At 40.0% G+C, this 24,667-nt stretch overlaps 1 protein-coding gene across 1 annotated transcript in view; it reads left to right on the forward strand.

Annotated features, from left to right (window-relative positions):
* Nucleotides 1-24,361, forward strand: part of KL (klotho) — a 44,542-nt gene extending 20,181 nt beyond the window's left edge. Inside the window, exons 2-5 of the mRNA XM_007960093.3 lie at nucleotides 13,036-13,546; nucleotides 14,311-14,579; nucleotides 19,996-21,097; nucleotides 22,086-24,361. Of these exons, the coding sequence (XP_007958284.1) occupies nucleotides 13,036-13,546; nucleotides 14,311-14,579; nucleotides 19,996-21,097; nucleotides 22,086-22,423 (2,220 nt within the window). The 3' untranslated portion in view covers nucleotides 22,424-24,361. The remainder of the gene's footprint in view (nucleotides 1-13,035; nucleotides 13,547-14,310; nucleotides 14,580-19,995; nucleotides 21,098-22,085) is intronic.
* Nucleotides 24,362-24,667: the final 306 nt, after the last annotated feature.

Here is a 24,667-nt window from a genome sequence, read left to right on the forward strand (position 1 = left end):
CGTCATAATTTCATGTGATTTCTAAAGGCGATCTAATCTCAAACTTAGTTATTTAGGACAGAGTAATAAAAGGTTTAGCAATCATATACAGCAGGAGACTTTTTTACCTTGAAGATTTAACGAAGGTTTGAAAGCAAAATGCTATGATACTGAATATACTAATGTTTGGGGGTTTGTGGAAAGGTCTTAATGTAGGAATCATGTATCTTCTTTTAGATTGTGTCTTGGGGAACATTGGGGGTCAGTTTTTCTATCAGTGTTAGTATGTAGTAAGTCATGGCATACATCTAAGCTTGAGATTTTGCTCATTTCTGTATTCTTAGCATGTATATATCCAACATATAGTAGGTGTTGGATAATATTTGTTGAATAAATGACTAAATAAATGTCTTGGCCTGAGAACTATGCCATCTACCAAATTAGTCACCTTTCAAAAACCAACAAAGATTTTTGAGCCTGTAGATCCAGCCAGAAAGCAACAAATATCTTCACCTTTCCAGACTGACTCATTTTTTGGTCTAGCTGTGTACTACGCATGAGCCGTCAACTTTAATACTTTATTTTTTAATGCCTAGGTCTAGTCAGTTACAACGTGATATGGACTGATTGAATTAAAGACCCCAATGTTGTCCTCTCTTCATTGTATCCATGCCGTTTGTCATGTAACTTTGCAGTGTCCTCTACTCTAGGTGTCCATTCAGCTTCTCCTTTGACTCTGGGCTTATCCGTGTGACTTGCTTTAGCCAACGATCATAATGCTGGCAAACATTGAGAAAGTGCTTATTAGTTTCTGCTTAGTCTGTTGCTTCCCTGCAATTGCTATGAGAAAATGCCCAAGTTAGTCCACTGGAGGATGAGACATGTGGGGCAGAACCCACCTGTCCCATTTGTCCCAGCCAACACCATCCTAGATCAGCCAGATGAGACCAGAGTGGAAGAAATGTTTAGTGGCGCCCAACCCAGCTCATGAATAATATTTCTTCATGAGCATGTGAGCAACGTGTAACTAATGCACCATGCTCTTCTTATTCTGCACTTCCAAACATTTCTCAGATTGCCCTGTTGTTTTGCTTTTCAGTAGTCACCACCTTTATCCAGAACCTTAATTGTATCTGCATTTTGGTAGTATCATGCCAGTTTTCCACATCCAGCTGTTCACATTTTAATGCATTCTGCAATGGATGATTTTGAGCATATGACTGATCACCACTGTCTCAGAAATTTATGCTAATCTATTATGACCTATTCTGTCAAATCCAAATAACTTTATATTCAAAACTTTTCATATTCTGGCCCTATACTGTCTATTGTAATCTTATGTTCTAAAAGCCACAAACTATTAATCCTGTAGCCTAATTAGGTTGATACCATCATTTTCACAACATCATTTTATCAGTTAGGTAAATTCTTATATCTGTTCCTTTAATCATCGTTTCCATGCTTAGACACTCCATTGCCCTCCCTAAGCCCTGGCCAGATTCCACTATGGGGGATATTTCAAAGGCTCTTTTCCCCTAACCCATCTGCCATGAGGTGGCACAGGCTAAAAAAGACAGTCCAATTGTTTGGCTTAATTATTTGGATCTTACAGTTTTTTTTGGGAGAGTCCAGATGATTTGATGAAATGCAACATGGTCAAAAACATTTTGGTGGAGAATAATTTAATCAACTAGACCATTTGGTGAAAAATAAATCCCAGTAACTAGACTTCCCAGTATTGATAATTTTGGTATGCCAGGAATTTTTAAAACATTTCTAACAATTTTTTTTAGAAATTGGAATGACTGAAAGGTATAACAATAGAAGATTAGGAATTCAATAAATCATCATTGAGAAGTGAATGACTAAATTAGTTGCAGCAATCTATGCCATCCATCCTGTGGGGGAAAAAATGAAAACATAGCTAAACAAGCCAGAGCAGACATCATCAACTTAGAAAAACAATATAGTAAATAATTTGAACTAGAAAATTTTCCAAACTTGAAAATTCCAATTTTAAAACATTTATGTTTTCTTATTTAAAAAGCAATACATATTTTGTTACATAAAAGTCAGAAAATCAGAGAAGCAGAAGAAATAATAAATGCCCATAGTCCTACTCAATAGAGACTATAACTGCTCTCTCTGTATAAATGCTTTAAAATCCTGTCTTATGTTTGTTTATTTATTTATTTGTTTGTTTGAGACAGAGGCTCGCGCTGTCGCCCAGGCTGGAGTGCAGTGGCGCAATCTCGGCTCACTGCAAGCTCCGCCTCTCGAGTTCACGCCATTCTCCTGCCTCAGCCTCCCGAGTAGCTGGGACTACAGGCGCTTGCCACCCCGCCCAGCTAATTTTTTTGTATTTTTAGTAGAGACAAGGGTTTCACCATGTTAGCCAGGGTGGTCTCGATCTCCTGACCTTGTGATCCGCCCACCTCGGCCTCCCAAAGTGCTGGGAGTACAGGCGTGAGCCACTGTGCCCGGCATGTATATTTCTTTTACATCTGTACATATGATTCCAAAATTAGGTAATACTGTACATGGTCTATAGGTAACTATAATCTATAATTTAATAAGCTGTATTTGTCAATGGTGATCATTTATTGCTCATAAAATTAATAAACGATAATTTATTTATCAACACTGATCATTAGTTGCTAATAATTTATTTCATTTAATGTCTTATTCCTGGGTTATTTTAACTAATCTCTATTGTTAACCCTTTAGGTTGTTTCAACTAATTTAAGAATTACAACTGGCCCATAGTAGTTACTTAATAAATATTTGAGTGAAAGGATAAATGAATGAATAATTCCACATTATTGGATGTTCAAGTTGTTTCCATTCAACTTTATTGTTGTGGGAGAGTATAATACAATCTTGGTGAAGAGCCACCAACTTAGGAAGAACTATGAAGAAGCATGGTATTTACTCCTGCTTGTGGGTCGGGCGCATTGGGAAAGGAATGCCTCATGCATCTGGGGAGCCGAACAAGACCTTACAGGGGAGATGGGAATTGAGCCAAATTTGGAAGAAGTGAGAATTTTCAGTTAATAATTGGGGAAGATAGTACTAAGAGTAAGTGGGGTTCATTAGGAACTACTTCTTAGAAGAGACAAGACCAAAACAGAAGGCAGAAAGGGATATGGATAATGAAGGAAAAGTAGAATGCAGCTTCAGGGTTAGTAGGTTGGCATCCAACGTAGGTACAGCCCTGGATGAGGAGTAATGAGAAACTGACCTGGCTGTAGCAAAACAACTGGGCTGGGAAGTGATGCTGTTTACATTTATATGAGATTCTATCGGTCTTCCTGTTACTTTGGAGAAGGCTGTAAGGGTTGGTACTCAGAGCTAGAAATGCAACTTATTTGATTTGCTAAGAAGTCCCAAGCAGGTAGGGGTGCCAAGCTGCTGCCTGTTCACATATATTTGTCTAACTGGGTGTCAGGGAAGGCAAATATGAGCCCCCTTGCATAGGTTAAATCCTGAGCAACTTTTAAGGAACTGCACAAAGGAATTTTTAAGGCTATTTTTTGTGGATAAAGTTGTAGATAGTTATTTTTGGGAAATTATTTATGTGTTCCATTAGGTGGTTGTTTTGTGGGAGGCTGTTTGAAATTCTGTCTTAAGGAGCTGCAGCTTATAAACCATAGTGCCGATAGAAATCAGAGGAATAATTTGGTCTGTGAACACAAACATCAGGCTAGTTGGCATGCTTATGTAAACACCACATAGTAGCAGTGACTTTTAAGGAAGTCCTCAGACATGTTATCCCGATACTCTTCTTGAAGTTGAGGTAATAGTGTGCCAGAAAGAAAAGGAAAATAAATATCTAGTGCATTCTAAAATTTTTTCAATCTTTTGACCTGTTTGAAAGCGTGCACCTTTAATTCAGAACTAAAGTAACATCTGGAGGGCCCTTTTCTTGGGTAAGGAGAAGACATAAATGAGCTATTTGAATTATTTTCTGTTTATGGGCTGCATTTCATTTCTTCCACCATTGGTCTCAGTCCATTTAATTAAGATTATTTGTAGGATTAAATTAATCCTTTAAGAATTATTCCATTTCAATTTTTAAAAAATCTAAGGAATGATAGATAACAAAAAGCAGTCCGTTCAGTATTACTCCTGAAACATATTTGGGCGATTGGTGATACCATCCATGTCTTCTCCAACTTCAGCTTCATATACTCAGCTATGTATCAGGCATCTTCACTGAGAGTCAGACCTATGACCTAAACAGAACTGGATCCCTTCCCTTCCCCAACTCCTTATTTTTTGTTTTCTTTGAGTTCCTTGATTGCTTTTCCCCGCCTCACATGCCACATGTAACATCCAATTCATCAACAAGTTCTACAGATTCTGCCTTCAATGATAGCCTAAATCTAGCCACTCGTTACTATCCCTTTTGGTCCAAACCACCATGATCTTTTGCCTGGACCATTGCAATAGCTGTCTAGCTGGTGTCCTTGCTCCCCTTTTGTCCTCCTAGATCCTATTCTTCATTTAGTAGCCTCTGATTTTTGGGAAACTTATTAATAATTAGCCAGACACAAAGAGTATATTTACATAGTTGTTTGATTCCATTTACATAAAGTCCCCAAATCAGTCTAGGGTGATGGGAATCACAACAGTGATTCAGGGGCTTACTTTGTCATCCAGGCTGGAGCGCAGTGGTGTGATCACTGCAGCCTTGAACTCCTGGGCTCAAGGGATCCTCTTGCCTCAGCCTCCCAAGTAGCTGGGACTGTATGCATGAGCCACTGCTCCTGGCCAAATGCAGCTGATTTTTGTGTTGACATTATATTCTGCCAATTTGCTAAATTCACTGATTCATTTTACTAGTTTTTCTGTTTTTTTTTTTTTTAATCCCTTAGGATTTCTACATAGACAATCACGTTTTTAATGAACAACAAAGTTTTTTTTTTTTTTCCCCCTTTTCAATCAACATGCCTTTTATGTTTTTATTTGCCTTACTACACTGGCTAGGACCTCCAGTACAATGCAAGTAGAAATGGTGAGAGTGTTTAAATGCACTCCTATGTATATTTTATTCTTTTGGAATTTATTATAAATGGAATTGTTTTCTTAATTTGCTTTTTGGACTATTCATTGCTGTTGTACAGAAATACAACTGACTTTTGTGTGTTGATCTTGTACCTTGCAGTTTTGCTGAAATCATTTCTTTTCTGCAATAGATTTTTGTGGATTCTTTAGGACTTTGCATATGTAGAATCATGTTATCTGTGAATAGGGATAGTTTTACTTCTTTTCTAACTTGGATAGTTTTTTTCCTTTCTTTTTTCTTTTCTTTTTTTTTTTTTTTTTGAGACTCAGTATCGCTCTGTTGCCCAGGCTAGAGTGCAGTGGTGCGATCTCAGCTCACCACAACCTCCACCTCCCAGGTTTAAGTGATTCTCCAGCCTCAGCTTCCCAAGTAGCTGGGATTACAGGCGCCCACCACCACACTGGCTAATTTTGTATTTTTAGTAGAGACAGGGCTTCTCCATGTCGGTCAGGTTGGTCTCGAACTCCCAACCTCAGGTGATCCACCTGCCTTGGCCTCCCAAAGTGCTGGGATTACAGGCGTGAGCCACCGCACCTGGCCAGTAAATGTTTTTCTTCATCATGTTAAGGAAGTTCCTTTCTAGTCCTAGTTCTCTGAGTGTTTTTATTATGAAAGACTTTCAGATTTTTGTGAAATACTTTTCCTGCGTTAATTGAGATGATCATATGGGTTTTCTCCCCCTTTACTCTATTGATGTGATGCATTACAATGATGGATTTTTTTTATGTTTACCCATCTTTGCATTCCTGGAATAAATACTAGTTGATTGTGCCATATAATTCTTAAAATATGCTGCTTGATTTGTTTTGTTAGTATTTGGTTGCATTCTTTTGCATCTATATTCATAAGACATATTGATCTATGACTATTATTTTCTTGTGATGGCTTTATCTGGCTTTGGTATCAAAATAATGCTGGCCACATAGGCTAAGTTAGAAAATGTTTTTTCTTCTCCTATTGTTTGAAGAGCTTGAAAAGAGTCGTGTTAATTCTTTAAATATTTGGTACAATTCACTATTAAAGCCACTAGTCCTGAGCTTTTCTTAGTTTGAAAGTTTTTGATTACTGATTCAATCTCTTTTACACCTAAATTAGATTTTATATGTTTTCCTTAGCTGCTTTTGGTAATACGTGTGCTTCCAGGAATTTGTCCAGGTCATCTCTTTTATCTAATTTGTTGGTGTCCAAATGTTTATGAATTTTCTAGTTTTCCTTTTGTTATTGATTTCCAGTTTCATTTCATTGTGGTAAGAAACAACACTTTTTATGATCTCAATAGTTTAAAATTTATTAAGACTTATTTTCTGGCCTAACATATGATCTGTCCTGGAAAATGTATCATGTGCACTTGAGAAAAAATGTATATTCTGCTTTTTTTAGGTGGATGGCATGTTCTATTAATATATATGTCTGTTAGCTCTAGTTGAATTATAGTGATGTTTATAGCCTCCATTTTATTATTAATAAAGCCATATCAGCTTTTTAATGCTGTCCATTTGCATAATATGTCTCTTTCCATTCTTTTTCTTTTACACGATCACTTTATATTTATAGTGTATTTCTTGGACACAGAATGTAATTGAAGCTTACTTTTCTAAAATTTACTTTCTTTCTTTTTTTTTTTTTTTTGAGATGGAGTTTCACCCTGTCACCCAGGCTGGAGTGCAGTGGCGTGATCTCGCTTCACTGCAACCTCCACCTCCCGGGTTCAAGCAGTTCTCCTGTCCTAGCCTCCCAAGTAGCTGGGATTAGACGTGTCTGCCACCATACCTGGCTAGTTTTTGTATTTTTAGTAGAGACGGGTTTCACCATATTGGTCAGGCTGGTCTTGAACTCCTGACCTCGTGATCCACTTGCCTCAGCCTCCCAAAGTGCTGGGATTACAGGCATGAGCCACCTCGCCCAGCCCCTAAAATCTACTTTCATAGCATCTGTCTTGTACTTGGAACATGTAGTCCATGTGTATTTGAATATTTATTGAGATGATTGGGTTTGTGTTTACAGTCCTGCTGTTTGTTTTCTTTTTGTTCCATTTGTTTTTCATTCTTTATTTCTGCATCTTTTGGAAAAATCAGATTTTTTGGTAATTCATTTTTCTTATTTTATTGGCTTTTTAGAGAAACCTTTTAATATTTTTGTGAGTTTTAGGGATTACATTATTTATTTTTATTATGTGGTCCATTTAGAATTAATATTGTTAATCCCATTCAAAAATTTGTTTGTTTGTTTTGCTTTTCAGTTCTAGAATTTTCATATTTTCTTCGGTTGTTGTTCTCTGTTTTTATTCTTCATTTGTTCATTATATCTATCTTTTCTTTGAAATCCTTGAAAATATTTATAGTAGCTATTTTAAAGTCCTCTGCTAATCCCAATATCTGGGACATCTTGGCTTCTGTTGATTTTGAATACTTCTTTATTTTCCCCTTAAGGGTTTCATTTTTCTGCTTTTTCACATATCTGGTAGATTTTTATTATGCTCTGTATGCTATGAATGAGACATTATAGGGAGCCTGGTCAATACTGTCTCTTTTTAAAGGGTGTTGTATTTAGTTCTGCCAAGAAGTTAAATTACCACATTTTCTTGATGTGGATTTAGTCTTTGTTAGAGCTGGTCTATTCCAGCTTTGTTCTTACTTTTCAGGTAATGACCTTCCTGAGTATCAGCTGGATGCCTCAAGTGCTCAGCTGCATTTTTCTACTCTGGCTATTCTGAAATGCAATATTTTCCAGCCCTACCCAACCTTTGGTATTCATCTCCCAGCCCTGTGGCTGCTTCTCTTTACTGAGCCTCACAAAATCTTGTCCTGTGCATGGACAGCCAAGGATCCCTGGGAAATCTCATATAGACTTCTGGGCCCTTCCTGTGTGTAGATTTCTTCTCTCCAGGCTGTTGACCTGCTTCAGGGTCCTCATCATTGCTTTCTGCCTTTTGAGCTCAGCGATACTGCTGTGTATTGCGTGGGTTTCATTTTCCTCAACCATACCTAGAACACGACCCAAGGCAGAAAGCTGGAGTGGACCTGAGGTTCATCGCCTGTTTCCTTCCACCCACCATTTAAAAGCAGCTTATTTGTGTGAAACTTTGTGTTGAGTTCTGTGAGGGATAGTAATAGGCAAATAACAGGGAGCTTATAATTTAACCAAAGAGAAAATGTCTATATGTTCTGTGGAATTCAGAGTATTTTCCTTGACTTCCAAAATTATTTTCCTCGACTTCCAAAATTTAGGGCTACTAGCTAGTTGGTAAGAAGGAATTTCAGATACATTTTTCTTCTAGATGTTTTTCAGACTCCATGTTTCAAAATCTAAATCACATACCAGAGAGATTTATACCCCAAGGTGGATCATGAGCACATTATGACATAATACGGTATTATTCTCAGAGGCCTGCCATATAAAATTCCTTCTAATTTATTTTTTTTAATGGTATGTGCCTGAAAGTTCTCTTTTATGGTTTTGGAAGCAAAATAAGAACCAGAGTAGCTTATGAGAGAGTTTTCCGGGTTCAGCCCAGAAAAATGTTGCTTCTGTCCTAGACCCTTTGATCTGGTTCTTAATGCCAGCCTTCATTCCTCTAGATCTGTTTATTGAATACTGGCTGTGTTGCAGAGACTTTGCTAGAATCTGAGGACAGAGAGATAAAAGACACAATGCCTTCAAAACACCTACAATGCAGACACTTAAATAAATGCAATAAAATATGGTTAAGGTCTTGGATAGAGGACAGTCATGGAAACACATAGAACAGACATTTAATCAGTGCTAGGGAGAGGGAAGATATCAAGGAATGCTTCCTGGAGGTGGCGACATCTAAGCCGAGTTTTAAAGTGGGGATGAGGGTGAAGGAACTGGGAATAGGTAAAACATACCTTAGAGAGCTGCACCTACAAAAACATGGAAGCCTAGAGAATCTTAGAACTTCAAGTGGGGTTCAGTGTGCCTGCGAGTTGGATTTCAGGCAGAGACCGGAGGGTAAGTTAGAGAACAGGTAGGCAGGGTTAGACGAAGCAGAGACTTTTAATAACCATCAAGCGGGCCTGCCATCCGACTGCTATGAGCCATTTTCCCTTTTTGAATTTTATTTTTTTAATCTCTACAGCAATACATGTTTATGTTAAGAAATGAAAAAAATACATAGACAGGTAAAATGAAGCGAATTATACCGCCCACAATCCTGCCACAAAACAGGTTTTAACAAGTTATAAATCCCTCCAGATCAAAATGCTACTGAACTCTACTTGCTGTTTTATAACCTTTTTTTTGTTCAGTTAGTATTTTAGAAGCGTTTTTACATGTTAATAGATATTCTTTTGCGTTATCCTGAGTACTGGTATTTCTTTAGTCATACTATCATGTATTAAAACATTCATACATTGTAAATACATTTGAACATTAGACATTTCCATTGTTTTCAATGTTTGGCTATTAAAAATAGTATTTAGATGAATGTTCTTGGCCATACAGGTAATAACTTCACTGAGTCCTTGTCAATAACTTTATTAAATCTCAATCTTAAGACAACAAGCCTATAAGATTAACATACCAGGAATAATTAGAAAGCATTGCAAGACCATATGTAACCATCTCCCTATTAATCATCCTTAGTTGTTGCAACATCCTCAATAGTGACCTTCCCACACTCTGCCTCATAATATTTAGTCTGTCAAATCTACCATCTGCAAAGGGAGTGAACTGGCTCGTGAAGAGGTGGTGAAGCTGGTTCAATTCAGTTTAACAGACAATGGGGGCCTCCGTGTGCCAGGGAGGGAGTGAGGGAACTCCACAGGGAGCTCAGTCTGGGGAGGGATGTGCCTCATTATCTGCAGTAAATGATGTGAGAGAAGTATGTGTGAGACTCTTGGTGCCCAGAAGAGGGGCATGCAGCACAGTGTGGGGGGTCCATGGGGTTGCAGCAATTTCTTAGAGATGGTGCTATGCCGGGGCTGACCACCAAGTTGGGACTCTGTAAAGAGTAATCAAATAAGATTCAACAGGGTTTTGGCATGAGGTGAGCAGTTAATCCAAATGATATCTAAAATGCTTTCTAATGTTGCAAATTTATTCCCCTGTAAAATAATCAACTACTTAAAACTACAGACACTCTTACTTGTGTTATGTCATTTAATCTTCACAATGTCCCTAGAGGACAATAGATGTCATTCCCACTTGTACAGAGCAGTAAGTGAGGCTCACAGTAGTCGTAGCTAGAGGAGTAGGGAATCTAAACCTAAGTCTCTTCTACTCCAAACCTCAAGTTTTATCCGTATATCATATCACTACTAGGGGCTGAATTCCTTAGCAGGGGTTGTTTCCTTTACCTGTAATATTCTTCCTTTCGGTTTGTTCGTCCTCTAGAGAGAGAAGGGATGGAGATCCTTCTGTTGCAAACTCTGCATTAGGAGTTTTACATAAGTTGTCTCATTCAATCCTCACAACAGTCCTGTGAGGCACAGGAAAATTATGTTTACCTGCCCAGATTAAGGAATGTGGCCAACTCAGGAATGACGAAGGCCAGGTGCGGTGGCTCATGCCTGTAATCTCAGCACTTTGGGAGGCTGAGGTGGGAGGCTGAGGATCACCTGAGCCCAGGAGTTCAAGACCAGCCAAGGCAACGCAGCAAGATTTCGTTTCTACCAAAAATAAAAAAATTAGCCAGGTGCCTGTCGTCCCAGTTACTTGGGAGGTTGAAGTGGGAGGATTGCTTGACCCTGGGAGGTAGAGGCTGTAGTGAGCTGTGATCACACCACTTCACTCCAGCTGGGGTGACAGAGTGAGACCCAGTCTTAAAACAAAACAAAACAAAAAGAGGGACTGAGCAGGAACTTTATCTGCCATCAGAGACCATATGTCTTTCCCGATGGCCCAGGCCGTTTATCATGTCCTTGCTAAACCTCCTCCTCTGAGCCTTGTTGAAGTCCTCAAGGTTAGAAGAGTGGTCTATAATTATAAAAATTCCATTGTATGACTTTAGCTCCTGCAAAACTGACCGAGATTAATACATTCTTTGTTTGCTTTCACTCTTGCACTCCCTGTTCAGCACTTATTCTACAGAAAGGTGCCTGGTAGATTTAGGACATGACTGTTCATAGGCCTCAAATGGGGTCAAATTAGGAAAGTCCCTTGGTTTTTGGTCTCAAGAGGTTAATTGCTGATTACTAACCTGGACTGCTTGATGGATTTTATGTTTAACTGTTGTGTTTGTTTGTTTGTTTGTTTCTGTTTTGTGAGACAGTATCTTTCTCTGTCACCTGGGCTGGAGTCCAGTGGTGTGAACACAACTCACTGCAGCCTCAATATCCTGGGCTCAAGTGATCCTCCTGCCTCTGCCTCCCTAGTAGCTGGGACTACAGGCACACGCCACCATGCCTGGTTAAGTTTTTGATTTTTGGTAGAACTGGGGTCTCACTATTTGCACAGGCTAGTTGTGAACTCCTGGTATCAAGGGATTCTCCCAAAGTGCTGGGATTACAGGCATGAGCCATCATGCCCAGCCTCTGTTTAACTGTTAACATCATGAGGTTTCCTTTCAATGAGGAAGGGAGGCCTGGGGAGGTGTGATGGGAAAGATGGAGAAGCATAGGAGACATCACAAAGCTAGCAGAAGTGTGGCACGATTAAGACCCTGGTTTCTTAGATCACATAAGCAAGTGCCAGTATTCTTTTGATCAACATTTGATTCTCCGTTTCCTTCTTAGCATATAGATAGCTGCTTCAGGTCGTGAAAAAATACATTTAGTGAAATGAAACATAGCAGATATGTTCAATATGAAACGAAAAAGAAAAGTTAGCCATAAACTATCTTATTCCATGGAAATGTTAGGCTGAGCTCCTAAGAATGTTGATGAGGCCATTCTTGGATGCCTGTACTGAATTGAACCAAGAGAGGAATATTTAGGATATGTTGAGGAGGCTATTTGGCTCAATGAACAAAGGAGTTTCTGCAGGCCCGGGGAGTGGAATGAAAATTGGCATGATCATTCTGGAGAATATATGGAGTCTAACAGAGAATGAGAATGGAGTTTTCAAAGAGGATATGTTAGGGGAATAAAGGCTGATAAACAACACTTGTATTTGTAGGAAAATAGGGAGAGTAAATCAAGGAATTCAAAGGGAAAGAGAAACTCACTTCAAGTAGGGGAGAAAAAACCCCTATAATTTTCACTCTTCTTTGTAGATAAAAAGGAAACAAATGAAAATAAGATATTAGAAGTCAGAAAGAATTTATGGGAGTATAAGGTTGGTTTTATGGATGCAAAGCCCTTTTCATTGCTGTACGAAACTCCTGGCTGCATGCTAACAATGGACATCTGATCTCCTTGCAGCTGTATTTTGCTGTTTTTTGCCCTTGGCTTGTACCTTGCACCCTGGGTCTGTGGGAAACCAGAACTGTCCCAGAGTTCTGGAGGGTAGGCCAAGGTTAGATACTGGAGTGGGTTCTTTAATTTATTGTACTGATTCTTCTTAGGGAAGAATGAAGATTGCTTGTTAGAATTTTAGCTATGAGAGATGACTCTGAAACAGTAAATTAACTCCAATGACCTGAGTCATTTTGAAAACTCCCAGTTTCAGGATAAAAAATATAATCCTATTTAGAAATTCCTGGTGTGATCACAGATGTAGCATTGGTTCTTTTCACAAAACCCGTAAATTAAAAAGTACATAATCCAAAGTCAATTAAATAGTAAGATATATAACAATTCTTTTATTTCATTAGCTTTTCAAAATGTGCATAACACACACTCAACCCAAGGAATTTACATTTTTCCACTGACTGCTAAAAATCAATGGAAATAACTCTAGTCCTGGTAGCACCTCACTGTGGGGTGACCTACCTTTGAAATAATTGATTGGTTCCAGCTGATTTTTACATTGTTAGTCATTAAGTTAGGCTTGATGAGAAACATATAATTTGAGTTGGGGATTCAGGTATTATATTGCATTTCTCTTCACAACTAGAGATAAATTCGCCATGGTTTTTCTTTTCATAGGCTCATGCCAAAGTCTGGCATCTCTACAATACTTCTTTCCGTCCCACTCAGGGAGGCCAGGTGTCCATCGCCCTAAGCTCTCACTGGATCAGTCCTCGAAGAATGACCGACCATAGCATCAAAGAATGTCAAAAATCTCTGGACTTTGTACTAGGCTGGTTTGCCAAACCCATATTTATTGATGGTGACTATCCCGAGAGCATGAAGAATAACCTTTCGTCTCTTCTGCCTGATTTTACTGAATCTGAGAAAAAGTTCATCAAAGGAACTGCTGACTTTTTTGCCCTTTCCTTTGGACCAACCTTGAGTTTTCAACTTTTGGACCCTCACATGAAATTCCGCCAATTAGAATCTCCCAGCCTGAGACAACTGCTTTCCTGGATTGACCTTGAATATAACCATCCTCAAATATTTATTGTGGAAAATGGCTGGTTTGTCTCAGGGACCACTAAGAGAGATGATGCCAAATATATGTATTACCTCAAAAAGTTCATCATGGAAACCTTAAAAGGTATGATTTTGGGTGAAGTTCTCATTTCCTGCCAAAGTCTTCTAGAAAAAAATCTCCAAGATTATCTAACATGAACTATGTGAATTTATATTTTTAAATCCTAATGGAGACATTCAATTTGGCAATAGTAGGAATGCATTCGTGTAACACCTTTCTCATTTGGGGTCTTGAGGAACTTGAAGTAATTTTTAAAAACCCATTTGTAAATGAGAAACTGGGTTATAATATTTGTAATTACTTAACTTTCAGAGTTACTAATCTAGATTTTTAGATTAAATTGAACATAAATCCCAGGATATCTAGCTCTCTGCACATGTTTTTCAGTTCCTGTTATTTTGGTTGAATAAAACACTTTAAAGGAAAAGGAATGTCCATGTTTCCTAGAGAAAACAGTATAAATAGATCATGCTTTTAAAGCCTTCATTTATTTATTTATTGCATCAGACACAATGCTGGGTGTCTAGGATGGAAAGTGATACAAGACATCTTTCCAGCCCTGTAGAACATCTGTTATAAATAAGGAACTATTCTGTCGAGGTGCTCAGAAATCCAAAAAAACATATCGATAGGCCTATTTTGAGGGCATTTATTTGTAGAGTTATATAGGTTTGATCAGAGTCTTTTGTCAAGAAGAGAAATCACTGGCTTACCAAACAAGAGGCGTTACACTTTATTTAAGTAGGAGAACGCTCAGATGCTCTTGAATCATGATGCAAGTGCCCAGCGAAGGGTCGTGTTGCTCTTGTCCCCTCTTCCCTTTGCAGCCATCAAGCTGGATGGGGTAGATGTCATCGGGTACACTGCATGGTCCCTCATGGACGGTTTCGAGTGGCACAGAGGTTACAGCATCAGGCGTGGACTCTTCTATGTCGACTTTCTAAGCCAGGAAAAGACGTTGTTGCCAAAGTCTTCAGCCTTGTTCTACCAAAAGCTGATAGAGAAAAATGGCTTCCCTCCTTTACCTGAAAATCAGCCCCTAGAAGGGACATTTCCCTGTGACTTTGCTTGGGGAATTGTTGACAACTACATTCAAGTAAGTCAGCTGGCAAAACCTATCAGCAGTCTCACCAAGCCCTATCACTAGTAAGTAGTGCTTCCTTCCTAGGCTGATTGTCACGGCACATTGTCCGTTCTTTGAGCCAAAACCAATTCCTTATGAGCACACTAAGGATACAATTTGAAATGTTGCACCCTGCTCTCCAGAAATCTTCCTATCTTCATCTTGTTTACATTAGATGCAAAGAGAAATAAATTTAAAACATATCAATATTTAAGATCCGATTAAGACAGTGAAAAAATAAAACACTCTCTTTTCACACTGTGGTTTTTGATCCTTTTTAAGGCAGTTGAGTTTTTTCACGAACAGGATCTAACACAGAACTCCAAAGCCTCCGAGTTTCAGTGGTGCTGCTGAGACTGAGGCAGGAACATGAGGCAGACTCCTCCAGAGGCACAACTGTGGGCTCCACAAATGTGCAGAGATACCCTAAGAAAGTAAACCCTAGATCCAGTGATTCACTGGTCAGAATGTCTTTTTTAGCAATAGTCTTTGAAATGATACGAAATTTCTTCAAAATGATCGACCAATATTCATTGAGCATCTTCTCAGTAGTAAGCCCTTAACATTCTTTTAAATTTCCCAAATTTTGAAGGGACTTGTTTTCCAGCATTTGATTGGATACTCTAGTAAGCACTTATTGGATGTCTAGTGTCTCCAAAGCCTTGTGTTAGTTGCTCGGGTCGCTTGGTTAAGGGGAGTGCGGGTAGAGGGTACACTGAGATGCGTAAGGGCAACCTTTGCATTCAAAGGAGCAAAGGAATCTACTGAGAGAAAACCATGTATGCACAAATGATGCAATGGAGTGAAGCGGGCATGGTGGTAAGTAACAAGGGTGGGGCTGGGGGATTGCTGCTGATAGAGTCCAAGTGTGATAGAGTCTCAAGACAGGGACAGAGTTCAGTGTCCACAGACAAGCAGTTGGCTTTGACATGTTTGGGTTATAGTAGCCAATTCATTGGTTCTGCAAATCACAGCTTGAAAGGAAACGCTTGGAAGAATGTGAAATGGGTTGCTGTTTTCTTGTAAATATCAAATTGAAATCTTTTATTTATAAGGAAATAAATTAACACTATCCTTAATACATTTTTTGCTGGTTGGGATTATTCCTCTTTTTCAGACCATCCAGTTCATTTTACAGGCAGTCTCAGACTTAAACCCTCACCTTCCATTTAAAAGATGACTGGCTCACGCCTGTAATCCCAGCACTTTGGGAGGCTGAGGCGGGTAGATCATGAGGTCAGGAGATCGAGACCATCCTTGCTAATATGGTGAAACTCCGTCTCTACTAAAAATACAAAAAATTAGCCAGTTGTGGTGGCGGGTGCCTGTAGTCCCAGCTACTCGGGAGGCTGAGGCAGGAGAATGGTGTGAACCGGGAGGCGGAGCTTTCAGTGAGACGAGATCGCACCACTGCACTCCGGTCTGGGTCACAGAGCCAGACTTCGTTGCTGAAAAAAAAAAAAAAAGACTGGATGTGTCATCTTTTATGCCAGGATATGTGAGCCCAGGAGAAAGGCTTCTGAGCTCCCTCCTGTTTAGTGTGCAATTTTCTGCCCTGCTCCGACTCTCTCCTTCTCTCCAAGCCCCCTGCTATTTGAAATCTCCTTATCCTAATTTCCCTCTTCAGAGTAGATTCCACTGTGGGGTTCAGAGAGGATCTGAGGTGGGAGAAGTGAGGCTGGTGAGGAAGAAGGGGAGAAGGAGAAAGGGAAGAAGACCTCCGCAGCCCTCCTTCCTCCTCCTCTTTACTGGGACTGGGGATAGATCGGATGGTCCCTGGGCCTTGTGCTATCTCTTGCCTGCTCCCTCCTGAGCACGGATCTCTGATAGCAGCCTGAGTCTGGCAGATTCAGTCCTTTGTATGCGGCACAATCTCCCAGCCAGCATTGCTGTGCAGACCGTGGGAACGAATGCAGAACAAGAGTGGGGGTGTCGGAGGGAGCCCTACTTCTCCTGCTTTTTTCCTCATCCGGGGGCTGTGTGCTGGCTTTGGGAATTGGTAAGTAGTGAGAAAATCTTAAGGGTACATCCTGTTTGCTTGAGGGATAAGAGAAACGCTGGTCAGAAGCAGTAAGTATAGCAGTGAATAGCAAGGGAGATGGGAGATAATTCCTTTTCCTACTACACTCTAGAAGCTATTGTTTTAGAATCTGACCTAAGGTCAGCCACTAATTGGCCCCAGTGGTCTCTCTCTCAGATCACACTGTCCTTTTTTCCTCATCAACTTGGGGACCGCACCCCTGCTGCTGGCAGAGTCTCCTCCTGTGCAGAACTCAACAAACACAAAATTAAGTCACTCTCAAACCCACAGCAGATGGAAGCTTCTCTGGAAGCTCTCTGGTGGGGAAAGGCTGCAACTGCTATTTTCTTCTGGTTTTCATCTCCGGCTTTGTGTTATATTGACAGTACCCTTCTCAAGCTAACTGGACACAAGTTGAGTATGTCAACCTAACTGACATAGTCAAAATAAGTTCTTTGTACGCCAGTTCTGAGGTGTGTGTGTTTTCACTTACAAACAGTACTCTACAGCTTTAAGACATTATATCAAAATCCTGAGAAGTGATTTTTAAACCACTGAACTTCATCTTTTCCCTCCTGGCTAGTATTTGAAACTTTCAGTGTTTGAGGCATGCATTTCACCTGAACAACTTGAAAAATAATGTCCTAAGAAGCACACAACCCTGACCTTAGGCTCGTTCACGTGGATTGTCACTTTACTTGGACCTACTTTCTCGGCTGAGAGGTTTGTTTTCCCATAACCACGGATGCTCATAGTTAATATAAATATCGAACGCACTGTGTACTGAGGACATAGAGCCTCTTTAACATTGGTCGCTGTGAGGAGAAAGTTTCTCCCATAACATACTGAATACATGTTTTAATAACCATTCCTTCTGAAAGGTCCAACTTCAGTATTTTATTTTTTAGTAAAACCTAAGTTAACAAATTATTGGACGTTAGGTGGAATTTTGCCTCAAATGTCCTATATTTTCTTTTTCTTTCTTTCTTTTTTTTTTGAGACAGATTCTGTCACCCAGGCTGGAGTGCAGTGGCGTGATCTCAGCTCACTGCAAGCTCCGCCTCCTGAAGTCACGCCATTCTCCTGCCTCAGCCTCCTGAGTAGCTGGGACTATAGGTGACTGCCACCACGCCCGGCTAATTTTTTGTATTTTTAGTAGAGACTGGGTTTGACTGTGTTAGCCAGGATGGTATTGATCTTCTGATCTCGTGATCCACCCGCCTCGGCCTCCCAAAGTGTTGGGATTACAGGCGTGAGCCACCACGCCCAGCCTGTCCTGTATTTTCAAGAAATATTTTTTTTTCCTCCAGAAATGATACCGTAGTCTTTCATATTTGTTTTCAGATGGACTGAATAAAAGCTGTTGTTTTGGAACAATCACGGTAAAAAAAAGTTATGAGTTTAGTCAACTCAGAGCTCTATAAAAATAATCCAAAAAATTCCTTCAAACTCTGAACACTTCAAAAGAGCGTGCAAAAAAAAGAGCTAAGGAAATATGATTTGTGGGGTGCATCACAGTGGAAAAATACTTCTGACAGCATTCCCACAGCATTAGGGGAAGTTCATGCGTGAGTATTCTGCAAAGGACGGTTCTCCAGAAAAGGCAATTTCCCTTTGACATGCTGTTTTTAATGACTTTTCTTTATAAACACAGTTACCTCTCCAGAGAAATAGCAGTGCATTTGCAACAGGCCCGTAAAATGCAACAAAAACTCTGCTACGGTTTGTGACCCTTGCTTTTATACAGAGCATCAGACCAAGGAACCTGTTCTGACAGGATTATTTCAGAGGGGAACACGGGCTTAGGGTGCAGTTCTTCCAGATGGATTTTTCAGTTTGCGTTCCCTCCACAGCGGACACGTGAAGGAACGATTTTGTGATTTTGATTTTATAATTTGCCAACTTTTCCTTAATGCGTATTTTTATTTGGGAGGATTTTATAACATATGATTGAGAACTATAATTGTCATCATTGTTAACAGAAGAATAATTTAGAAAAATTTTTTCACTATGTTAAAAATTCCACTATGGGTGGATGACAATATTGTTCTTTCCTTCCACGTTCTCCCTTGGACTTTCTGTTCTTTTCCTTTTCTTTTCTTTTCTTTTCTTTTCTTTTCTTTTCTTTTCTTTTCTTTCTTTCTTTCTTTTTCTTTTTCTTCTTCTTTTTTTTTTTTGAGATGGAGTCTTGTTCTGTCACCCAGGCTGGAATGCAGTGGCATGATCCCAGCTCACTGCAACCTCTGCCTTCTGGGTTCAAGTGATTCTCCTGCCTCAACCTCCTGAGTAGCTGGGATTACAGGTGTGCACCACCATGCCCAGCTACTTTTTGTATTTTTGGTAGAGATGGGGTTTCACTATGTTGGTCAGGCTGGTCTCAAACTCCTGACCTCGTGATCTGCCCGCCTCAGCCCTGCAAAGTGCTGGGATTACAGGCATGAGCCACTGCACCTGGCCTTTCTCTTGGACTTTCTACCATCAGTCATATTGAATTTATTAGATTCTGTCACTGACCCTAAACCCAACAAAAGGCAAGAGTTATGTTTATTTAGCACTTCCTCTCCCTATAGCAAACCTCAATTTAGAGCATAATTTTAAGCACAATTTAATTATAAATACCTTTTCATTTTCTTACTTAACTTACTCAGTTTTTTAAATTTGATTTTGTTTTTTTTTTTGAGAGGTCTTGCTCCGTCACTGAGGCTGATGTAGAGTGATGTGATCATGACTTACTGCAGTCCTGACCTCCCAGGCATAGGTTATCCTCCCACCTCAACCTCCTGAGTAACTAGGACTGCAGGCCCGTGCCACCATGCCAGGCTAAGACGGGATTTTGACATGTTGCCCCAGCTGGTCTCCAACTCCTGGCCTCAAGTGATCCTCCCACCTCGGCTTCCCAAAGTGGTGGGATTATAGACATGAGCCACCGCACCTGGCTAACTCACTCACATTTTAAACTTTTTCTTTTTTTCATCTAGTCTTTTTTTTTTATTTGAAAGTCTCATGCCATTAGTGATTTCTTATATTAAAAGAAAAACACCCAAAAATACTCTGCTTACATAACACTGACCAGCAGTGTGCAAGACTCATTAGCATTTGTCATCTGAAGTGACCAAATCCAGACTTTTGGGGGTAACATTAGAGAAACAGTTTAAGAGTTAGAACTACGGGCAAAGCGAGTGTGCATATGAGAAGGTGGAATATTGTCTTCCTCAGGAGCTGACGATTGATGAAAAACAGGTCACATTCTCAGCTAGAAAGGCCTTCTATTTCTGCTGATATTCCTGGCTAGTTTTGCCAAAAAAATTGCATTGAGTTACTTCCTCACGACTGTCCAGGTGACGCTCATGTTTACTCTGCCTTTTGCAGGTAGATACCACTCTGTCTCAGTTTACCGACCTGAATGTTTACCTGTGGGATGTCCACCACAGTAAAAGGCTTATTAAAGTGGATGGGGTTGTGACCAAGAAGAGAAAATCCTACTGTGGTGACTTTGCCGCCATCCAGCCCCAGATCACTTTACTCCAGGAAATGCACGTTACGCATTTTCGCTTCTCCCTGGACTGGGCCCTGATTCTCCCTCTGGGTAACCAGTCCCAGGTAAACCACACCATCCTGCAGTACTATCGCTGCATGGTCAGCGAGCTTGTCCGTGTCAACATCACCCCGGTGGTGGCCCTGTGGCAGCCTGTGGCCCCGAACCAAGGACTGCCGCGCCTCCTGGCCAGGCAGGGTGCCTGGGAGAACCCCTACACTGCCCTGGCCTTTGCGGAGTATGCCCGACTCTGCTTTCAAGAGCTCGGCCATCACGTCAAGCTTTGGATAACGATGAATGAGCCGTATACAAGAAACATGACATACAGTGCCGGCCACAACCTCCTGAAGGCCCATGCCCTGGCTTGGCATGTGTATAATGAAAAGTTTAGGCATGCTCAGAATGGGAAAATATCCATAGCCTTGCAGGCCGATTGGATAGAACCTGCCTGCCCTTTCTCCCAAAAGGACAAAGAAGTGGCCGAGAGAGTTTTGGAATTTGACATTGGCTGGCTGGCTGAGCCCATTTTCGGCTCTGGAGATTATCCATGGGTGATGAGGGACTGGCTGAACCAAAGAAACAATTTTTTTCTTCCCTATTTCACTGAAGATGAAAAAAAGCTAATCCAGGGTACCTTTGACTTTTTGGCTTTAAGCCATTATACCACCATCCTTGTAGACTCAGAAAAAGAAGATCCAATAAAATACAATGATTACCTAGAAGTGCAAGAAATGACCGACATCACGTGGCTCAACTCCCCCAGTCAGGTGGCAGTGGTGCCCTGGGGGTTGCGCAAAGTACTGAACTGGCTGAAGTTCAAGTACGGAGACCTCCCCATGTACATAATATCCAACGGAATCGACGATGGGCTGCATGCCGAGGACGACCAGCTGAGGGTATATTATATGCAGAATTACATAAACGAAGCTCTCAAAGGTAAGGAGTCCCAGCTGTGGCAATCACCTGAAGGTTATGTCACCAGAGGGCATGACACTTGATTAAATCTCCAACATCAACACACACTGTTACCCTTGGAATGGAGGGCTATCCATTTTGTGCCTCACTGAAACAGTCCAAGAGATATCTAGCATTTTCCCAATGATAAAGGAGTGTAGCTAAAAGTGGAAGACCAGAAATCCCTAGCCCCTACTCTGGATCTATGCAAGCATAGATTCTCGTCTTCCATCTTGGATGGCTCCACGGCAGTCTTAACTGTTTCATGTACATAAAGGAGTACATAAAGATTTAACCTTACTGGGCATGGTGGCTCACACCTGTAATCCCAGCATTTTGGGAGGCCAAGGCGGGAGGATTGCTTGAGCCTAGAAGTTTGAGACCAGCCTGGGCAACATAGTGAGACCTTGTCTCTACTAAGAATCACAAAAATTAGCTGGGTATGGTGGCATACGCGTGCAGTTCCAGCTACTCGAGACGCTGAGGCAGGAGGATTGCTTGAGCTTGGAGGTCCAGCTGCAGTGAGTCATGATCACACCACTGCACTTTGGCCTGGGAAACAGAGCAGGACACTATTTCCAAAAAAATAAAAATAAAAAATAAAAAAAAAGGCAGGGCATGGTGGCTCACGCCTGTAATCCCAGCACTTTGGGAGGATGAGGCGGGCAGATCATCTCAGGTCAGGAGTTCAAGACCAGCCTGACCAACATGGTGAAACCCCGTCTCTATTAAAAATACAAAAATTAGCCAAGTGTAGTGGTGCACACCTGTAATCTCAGCTACTCAGGAGGCTGAGGCAGAAGAATCACTTGAACTCGAGAGGTGAAGGCTGCAGTGAGCCAAGATGGTGCCACTGCACTCCAGCCTGGTGACAGAGCGACACTTCATCTCAAAAAAAAAAAAAAAAAAAAGGTGATGTGTTGTGTGCAACATACGTAATCACTACTCTTCTGTCTTTTTGTTTTTCCAGCCCACATACTGGATGGTATCAATCTTTGCGGATACTTTGCTTATTCGTTTAACGATCGCACAGCTCCCAGGTTTGGCCTCTATCGCTTTGCTGCAGATCAGTTTGAGCCCAAGCCATCCATGAAACATTATAGGAAAATTATTGACAGCAATGGTTTCCCAGGCCCAGAAACTCTGGAAAAATTTTGTCCAGAAGAATTCACCGTGTGTACTGAGTGCAGTTTTTTCCATACCCGAAAGCCTTTAGTGGCTTTCATAGCTTTTCTATTTTTTGCTTTTATTGTTTCTCTCTCCCTTATATTTTACTACTCGAAGAAAGGCAGAAGACGTTACAAATAGTTCTGAACATTTTCGTATTCATTCGTTTTGAAATAATTATGCAGACACATCAGCTGTTAACCATTTGCACCTCTAAGTGTTGTGAAACTGTAAATTTCATACATCTGACTTCTAGAAAACGTTTTTGTGGCTTATGACAGAGGTTTTGAAATGGGCATAGGTGATCGTAAAATATTGAATAATGTGAATAGTGCCTGAATTTGTTCTCCTTTTTGGGTGATTAAAAACTGACAGGCACTATAATTTCTGTAACACACTAACAAAAGCATGAAAAACAGGGATGCAACATTTGTGCAGAAATTCAAATGACAAGATTAGGAATATTTTCATCTGCACCCACTTCTAAATTTAATGTTTTTCTGGAAGTAATAATTGCAAGAGTTCGAATAGAAAGTTATATACCAAGTAACCATTTCTCAGCTGCCATAATAATGCCCAGTGGCTTCCCCTCTGTCAAATCTAGTTTCCTATGAAAAAGAAGATGGCAGATACAGGAGAGATGACAGAGGGCCCTAGGCTGGAATGTTCCTTTCGAAAGCAATGCTTCTATCAAATACTAGTATTAATTTATGTATCTGGTTAATGACAAACTTAGCAAATTATGGAAATGTATATTTTATATGATTTTTGAGGCCCTCTCTAAACCCTGGGTCCCTGAGGGATTTGTCTCACTGGCACCTTGTTGGGGGCCTTGCACATAGGAAACTTTTGATAAGTATCTGCAGAAAAATAAATATGCATCCTGTGATATTGGGCTCTTCAGGAAGCATAAAGCAATTGTGAAATACAGTATACCGCAGTGACTTTAGGTGGAGGAAAGGAAGAAAAAGTGCTTATTATGTGCAATATTATGATTAATTTGATTATACACCATTTTTGAGTAGACCTTGGGATGAATGACATGACCTTTGCCTAGAGAATAAGGATGAAATAATCACTCGTTCTATGAAGAGTGATACTACTTTCTATTCTTTAGCTGTACTGTAATTCATTGAATTGATAGTTTTACAAATGCTTAATAGGTTCAAAAGCAATCTGGTCTGAATAACACTGCATTTGTTTTTGTGATCTCTGAGGTCTATTTTATGTTTTTGCTGTTACTTCTGTGAAAGTAGCTTTGAACTAGTTTCACTTTGAACTTTTACACTGAAACATGCTAGTGATATCTAGAGAGGGCTAATTAGGTTTCATCCTTTAATGCCCCTTGAATAAGTCTTGCTGATTTTCAGACAGGGAAGTCTCTGTATTACACTGGAGTTTTTATAGATAAGTCAATATTGTATCAGGCAAGATAAACCAATGTCATAACAGGCATCACTAACCTCACTGACACAGGGTCATAGTGTATAATAATATACTGTACTGTATCATATATCATCTTTAGAGGTGGTATGAGTTTTTCATGAACGATAAGCTTTTGGTGATATTCATTTTAAACTGGAATTATTAAAATTGGATGCTAGAGAATCAAGTTTATTTTATGTATATATTTTTCTGATTCTAAGAGTAATATATGTTCATTGTAAAAACTTTTAAAACACAGAAACTATATGCAAAGAAAAACTAAAATTATCTATAATCTTAGAACCCAGAAATAGCCACTATTAACATTTCCTATGTATTTTATTTTACATAGATCATATTGTATATAGTGTCTTTATTAATTTTTATTATGAAACTTTCCTTTGTCATTATTAGTCTTCAAAAGCATGATTTTTAATAGTTGTTGAGTATCCCACCAGAGGAATGTATCACAACTTATTTAACCATTCCCGTTTGTTAGTTTCTTATTAATTAATGTTGATGAATGTTGTTTAAAAATAATTGTGTTGCACATATACTTTAATTTCCTTGACTGTAAAGAGAAGTAATTCTGCTGTTTGATAAAGTATTATATGAATAATAAATCTGCCTGCAGCTTTTTGCCTTCTTTCATAATCATGTGAGTGGTTGCTAGCTAATTATTTTTTTAATGAAAAAAACTTGAGTTGACTAAGCCACATAAAATGTGATGCGAGCAGTGGAGAAATGGGTGTGACTGCAAGGGGCCCAACCCAGGCGGCTGGAAGATGGTAGGGGCGGGAGGTTGACCCAGGCTAGGCCACGTGTGGAGCAGAGAGAATTTCAGAGATGAGACAGCGAAATACACAAGAGCTGAAAAGGACGAAACAGAAGCCAAAGCAGCGAGAGAAGCGACCTCTGAGAACCATCCAGCTACCTTCGAATACCCGTCTCAGGCTGACT

The sequence above is a fragment of the Chlorocebus sabaeus genome, chromosome 3 (assembly GCF_047675955.1).
Source record: "Chlorocebus sabaeus isolate Y175 chromosome 3, mChlSab1.0.hap1, whole genome shotgun sequence".
In the NCBI taxonomy this organism is placed as follows: Eukaryota; Metazoa; Chordata; class Mammalia; order Primates; family Cercopithecidae; genus Chlorocebus; species Chlorocebus sabaeus.